General features: G+C 58.6%; 2 protein-coding genes across 2 annotated transcripts in view; one reads left to right on the top strand and one right to left on the bottom strand.

Annotated features, from left to right (window-relative positions):
- The first annotated feature begins 367 nt into the window (after positions 1-367).
- Positions 368-1,995, top strand: TM4SF19 (transmembrane 4 L six family member 19). Its single transcript, XM_009322895.1, has 4 exons — positions 368-544; positions 656-733; positions 1,330-1,514; positions 1,809-1,995. Exons 1-4 carry the CDS (start codon positions 368-370, stop codon positions 1,993-1,995), a joined length of 627 nt encoding a protein of 208 aa, XP_009321170.1.
- Positions 1,996-3,438: 1,443 nt separating this feature from the next.
- The window catches only part of NEU4 (sialidase 4), a 2,756-nt gene continuing 248 nt past the window's right edge, over positions 3,439-5,946 (bottom strand). Inside the window, exons 2-5 of the mRNA XM_009322894.1 lie at positions 5,911-5,946; positions 5,462-5,717; positions 4,015-4,490; positions 3,439-3,876 (exon numbers count right to left, since the gene is read on the bottom strand). Coding sequence (XP_009321169.1) covers positions 3,439-3,876; positions 4,015-4,490; positions 5,462-5,717; positions 5,911-5,946 — 1,206 coding nt within the window. The remainder of the gene's footprint in view (positions 3,877-4,014; positions 4,491-5,461; positions 5,718-5,910) is intronic.

Raw genomic sequence — 5,946 nt, 5'->3', positions numbered from 1 at the left:
GTTTCTTAAACTCCCTTGCCCATTTGGCAAAGAAATATTAGCAGGTCTGAAGCTGGGCTTCTCCTTCTATAATAAAAGAGCTCAACCTCAAGAAAACTGTTTGGTGGCAGTAGATCAGTATTAACACTGAATTTATTTTTAATATTTAATTAATCAGATGGTGTGGGGAAAATAGGATTTCCGTTGGAAATTGCTCTCAAGTAAGGGCAGTGCTGGTGGGGTAGGCTGGGACCCAAAAGCATGAACCAGCAAACTCCTGTCCACCCGCAGCTGTGAGATGGGCTCGGGGTGGGGGAGCCGTGGGGCATCGCAGGGCTGAAGGCAGCCCCTCCTCTCCTCTTCCTCCCCATCCCTGTGCAGGGTGGCCATGTGTGTGGGGAAATGCAGCCGGATCGTGGGTCCCTGCCTGCTGGTGCTGGGCACGCTCTCTGTGGCAGCCAACATCCTCCTGCTCTTCCCCGGCTGGGCGTTGAAGTACCTGGCAGAGGGGCACATCAGCAAGCACGCCAAGGCCATGCCGGGCATCTGGGGAGGCGGCATCGCCGTGAGTACTGCAGTTTCCACCGCGTCCTTCCTTGCATGTCTGTGGAGCAGGGAGGAAGGGATGGAGCAGGTGGCTCCCCTTCATCCCCCATCCATTTTTTCCTTCCCACAGGTGCTGCTGGCAGCGACCCACATCACAGCGGTGGGGTGGCGATGCACTGGCTGCTCCGACTGCGGCACCCGTCGCAACGTAAGGCAGTGTCGGGACCCCCGTGCCAAAGCAGTCCCAAGCGGCGTGTGGTGGGACGTGGCAGTGTGCCACCTCTCCTATGGCCCTGCGGTGGGATGTGGTGGGTGGCCCCTCTCCTGTGGCGGGTTGTGGCAGGGTGCTACCTCTCCCATGGCCCCGTGGTGGGACATGGCACAGATCCCCCTCTCCCCTGGTCCTGTGGTGGGACATGGTATGGTGCCCCCTCTCCCATGCTGGGTCATGGCATGGATGCCCCTCTCCTGTGGCCCCATGGTAGGATGTGGCAGGGTGTCACCTCTCCCGTGGCAAGATGCTGCATGGTGCCACCTCACCAGAGGACAGGGCTTCCCGTGCATGCTGGCATGGGCTCTGCCCCACCAGGCTCCATGTGGCAGGTCCCTGCCAGTCCCCACTCCCTGCCTGCTTCTGCCCAGCTTGACAACTCCATCCTCAGCCTTGGCTCCCTGGGGCTGAAGCCCCTTGGGGTGAAGGGGAGTGGAGTTCTGCCCCCTTATCAAACTCTGCTGCTAACACACAGACGCGTTTTGGAGCCCGCCTGACTTTCGGTCCCTGCCCTTCCCGGGTGCTGCCTACAGGCTTTCATCTCTGCTGTGCTCTCCAAGCTGGCGCTCCTGGGTGCTGCTGCCTGCTTTGTCCTCTCCGGGGTGGGTTTGACCAATGGACCCCTCTGCTTCTACAACGCCTCGGAGCACGGCCATGGGCATGGCACCCTCTGGGGTTACCCCTTCCTGGATGCCGGCAGCCAGGAGCTTGATGCCAGGTGAGGCAGTGGGGTTGAGTCACCAGTGCCGCCTCATCAGCTTATTGCTAATTAAGTTGGTGTTATTTATGGTGGGTGGGCTTGCTGGTGGTGGTGCAAGACCCCGGTAGCTCAAGAGGTCCACCTTCCATGGTTTTCTACGTGGTGCTTCCCATCCCCATCACCCTGCTGACCCTGCTTATCCTCGGGATGAAGGACGGGGTGTCTGGGGCACACCTCCAGGGTGCTAAGTGATGCAATTCCTGACCTGCTGCAGGGCAGCATCTTGCATCTCCTCCTCTCCTCGTCGTGCAGGACAGAGAACTACCTGCATGATCGTCACACCTGGAGCATCTGTCTGGAGCCGGTGGGTGTCGTGGCCTGGAACGTCGTCCTCTTCTCCCTCCTGCTGCTTGTCAGCGCCACCGAGATGGTGCTGGCCTCCCTCCAGATCCTCAATGGCTGCCTTGGGTGCCTCTGCGGCTTTTGCGAGGGGAAGTAAGGACCTGTGATGGTGCCAGGAGGCTGGTGCTCGGAGGAGGTGTCATCCCCGGGTGTCCCTCTGCCAGTGGCAAATGCCGTGGTGGGGATACAGCACAAGCTGTGATACCAGCCCGGTGCAAAACAGACAGACAGACTCCCCCATGGGGGACAGACACGCCGGCCTGCACAAGATGTTGAAGTGACGTGTGTGGGGTCAGTGTGCAAAGGGCTGCCTCCATACAGAGTCCTCTGCCTGTGCGATACCTCTTCCTCCACCCTGGAGTGCATGCCTTTGGAGCTGGCAGCCATTTGGTGTTGGAAACCAGTCCGGTGAGCGATAGAGGTAAGGACCTGGCTCCTGGCATCCCGGCATGAGCCCAATGGCTTCCCCAGCCACTCCTCATCAGCCTCCACCCACCCGAGTGCAAAATGTGATACGGTGGTATTTGTAGAGATAAGAGCTGGAACACTAACTTATTTTCGTTAATCAATCTGTATTTAGGGCAGCTTGTGTTGCTGTTTGTCTCTCGCGCAGGGCAGGAGGGACGAAGGAGACTGGAGGAGCCGAGCCGGGCTCCGGCTGAGGCTGGGGGACTTGGATGGAGTCGTGCTGAAGGAGGTAGTGCTGGAAATGAGGTGTAGTCCCCCAGAGTTCACCCATATGCACACACACACACATGCATGCAGCAACTGTTAGGAGCAGCATCGCATCCCCACCGGCCCAGGACCTCATCGCACCACCTGCTGCTGCACTCGCAGGGGGTGTCACTGGCTTCAGCGCATCCCCCATCCCCACGTGGGGATACAGGGACTGAGTGTGGGTACAGGCCTGAACCTGCCTGTGCTGGGAGGATGTTTGCCCCAAAACTGATAAGGTTCAGAGGAAAGTAGCAATGTCCATGGTAGCTTAAAAAAACCAAAAACAAACAATCAGCCAGATTAAACAGCAACTGGGTGATTTTGGAGAGACTGTTGAGAAACAGAGGAATTGGCTTGAACAGGATGATTAAAAAGGAGCAATAAAAAAAAGGAACATAAATATTTATGACCATAGGAGGAAAACCCTTGGAGCAGGGTGGTAGTACCAGGTATGGCACAGCCGGAGCATTATGTCCCCCCGACCTGGCACACACGGGTGGCATGGGGTGCCCCTGACTGCTTTCTCCCCTGCATTGCTGCTGTTGCCTCCCATTATGTATTCCATGGAGTGGCTCATGTGCTCAGAAAGGAGCCTGGGGCTGGTGGCACAAGCCTCCATGCCCAACCAACTATATAATTAAAAAATAGCAATAAAAATGAGATAAAACCCAATTTTGGGACAGTAGCGCATGCCTTTTCTGTGATGTGGCCATGCTGGCCCATGGCAGGACCCCAGGCTGTGAGCATCCTGGTGCGCTGGGCTCTGGGTTGGTGCCCCGGGGTCTGGCACTGGGCGACCAGGGGGAGCCGACCTGGGGGGGTACTAGGAGACAAGGCAGCTCCTTCGCCCCTGCTTTCTGCGGTGTGGGGGACCACTGTCCCTCCAGGGAGCAGTGGCTGTCAGGGGGATGTTCTGGAGCACATCGTGCAGTGTGAACATGCTGAAGGAGATCTGCTCATAGGGTGACCGTGTCCCGTTCTCGTAGAGGCAGGCGAAAGCGATGGCCGGGCCACCAGAGATGGAGGCCTCGTTGTAGGGCAGCTCCATGTAAGCCAGGTCTGAGTAAGCGCTTGGGCCCTCATAGATGACCCACGGCTCAGTCCAGCTCTCTGCATCCCTGGGGAAGGTGCTCAGGTGAACCCCCATGTTGACCCGTGACATGGGGCTGGTGGGGTGGGAGTAGAGGACCCATGTTGGAGCTTGGAAGAAGGCAGCAGGGCTGGGAGTTGCCCTGGGGTCCCCTCGGACCGAGGTGCTGCTGTGGGCATGGCCGTGATGCCCTGGGAAAGGACAGCCCTCCTTGGGCTCAGCTGGCTCGTGGTGGCTGCCAGTGGCCAAGGCAGGCAGCTCATCACCTGCTGCTCGCTGGACAGGCAGGTAGCGAAACCTGGGGAGCATCCTGGGGAGCAGCCGGTGAGCCGAGCCTTGGAGGGGAATCACGGTGTCCCGGGAGGCATCAGGGACATAGACGAAAGGTGCAGGGAAGCCGACAACACTGCCATGACAGCCATGGGGGGGCTCGACCAGCCGCTGGACCAGCTGCCCCCCGTGGAAGACAGCCCCGTCATCCGTGCTGAGCGCCTGGACCCTGAAGCCCAAGGGGCTGCGGGCGTTGCAGTAGAGGACGTTGGAGCCATCCTCCTCGTCCACCGAGACCAGTTGGCACTCACCCGTCTGCAGGTTGGGGATGAACTCCCCGAAGCGCCAGCCCCGGCCGTGGTCATCGCTGTAGAAGGCGAAGGAGTGAGGGGTGGTCTTGCAGAGCTGCCCGAAGCACTCTTTGCAGTCAATGTGGTAGCTGTAGGCAGGCACCAGCAGCCGGCCGGACCGCAGCTGGATCCCGTGCCCAGGGCCCAGCGCAAATGTCGCCCAGTCTGGGGAGCAGAGGACGGATGGGGGTGAAGAGTGGCCTCCATGGTGCCCCTACCATGCCCAATGTGGATGGGTCTCCAGAGCATCCCCCCAGCCTAGCCAAGCAAAGTGGTGGGGTGGGAGGGCAGCAGAGCCCAGTGCTGCCTGGTTGTCCTTGCGCATGGTCCTACCCATAGCTATGGGGCCTCTCCATCTCCTCTCTCCCTGTGCAAGCAACGCAGACACTCCCTCCATCCACTCTCCCCTCTGTTTGGGGTCCTCTCCCCCCCCATCTCTGCTCTTGGATGCTGTCCTGGTTTCGGCAGGGATAGAGTTAATTTCCTTCCTAGTAGCTGGTACAGTGCTGTGTTTTGGATTTAGGGTGAGAACAATGTTGATAACACACCGATGTTTTTAGTTGTTGCTAGGTAGTGTTTATACTAGTCAAGGACTTCTCAGCTCCCCATGCTCTACCGACTGAGAAGGCTGGAGGTGCACAAGAAGCTGGGAGGGGGCACAGCCAGGACAGCTGACCCAAACTGGCCAACAGGTCCATACCATGTGACGTCATGCGCAGCATATAAAGCTGGGGAAGAAGAAGGATGCTCGGGACTGGCTGGGCATCGGTCGGCAGGTGGTGAGCAATTGTACTGTGCATCACTTGCTTTGTGTATTATTATTATTATTATCATATTATTATTATTATCATTATCATTTTATTTCAATTATTAAACTTTTATCTCAACCCATGATTTTTTCTCACTTGTGCTCTTCCAATTCTCTCCCCCATCCCACCGGGGGGGTGGGGGGGGAGTGAGCGAGCGGCTGCGTGGTGCTCAGTTGCCAACTGAGGTTAAACCACGACAGATGCTTGTGGGCTCCCTACCCCGAGGCCACCTCTGGCAGCACCATAGGTGGCTCCAGGAGGCCAAAACCCATGGTTGCCTTCCTGCTGGCTGTCCTCCCCCCTCCTCACCCCTCTCCAGTGGGCTACCTTTGATGGCCCCACCAATGACCTGCTGCGTCAGGTCTGTGGCCATGCTCCAGCTCAGGCCCTGGTCAGCACTGGTGACGCAGCAGAGGCGGGTGACGTTTTGGCCGGTGACAATCTGGTAGGCTTCAGGTGTCCTGCCCAGCACCGTGATGAAGAAAAGGAAGAGGGTGCCAGTGAACTTGTCATAGAGCGGGCAGGGGTTCATCGACCGGTGGTGCTGCAGCGTCGCCGTCTCCAGCACGCGCATGTCTTCCCACTGCCCCGGGAGGAAGAGAGGATGGAGAGGGGTGAGGACTACCCCACTTCGCCCAATGCAGTGTTCCTTTCCCGTGTGGGTGCCTTCAGGAGCTCAGCTGTGCCATGCACAAGCGGTGGAGGATAACCACCTGGCTGTCCCGTGCCCGCAGCCCAGCATGTCCCCCCAACCCCAGGTGCATCCCTTGTCCCACCTCCACGTAGCTCCTGTAGACGGGGCCACGGCGCAG

This window comes from Pygoscelis adeliae, unplaced genomic scaffold (assembly GCF_000699105.1).
Source record: "Pygoscelis adeliae isolate BGI_AS28 unplaced genomic scaffold, ASM69910v1 Scaffold554, whole genome shotgun sequence".
In the NCBI taxonomy this organism is placed as follows: Eukaryota; Metazoa; Chordata; class Aves; order Sphenisciformes; family Spheniscidae; genus Pygoscelis; species Pygoscelis adeliae.
Note: the sequence above shows the minus strand (reverse complement) of the source record. Positions and strands in the feature narration are given on the sequence as shown.

Excerpts from the sequence above, each read along its gene's own strand:
- TM4SF19 (XM_009322895.1), top strand. The coding sequence starts at position 368 with ATGTGTGTGGGGAAATGCAGCCGGATCGTGGGTCCCTGCCTGCTGGTG. Across the intron at positions 545-655 it reads TCTGGGGAGGCGGCATCGCC|GTGCTGCTGGCAGCGACCCA; the intron begins GTGAGTACTGCA and ends TCCTTCCCACAG. Across the intron at positions 734-1,329 it reads ACTGCGGCACCCGTCGCAAC|GCTTTCATCTCTGCTGTGCT; the intron begins GTAAGGCAGTGT and ends TGCTGCCTACAG.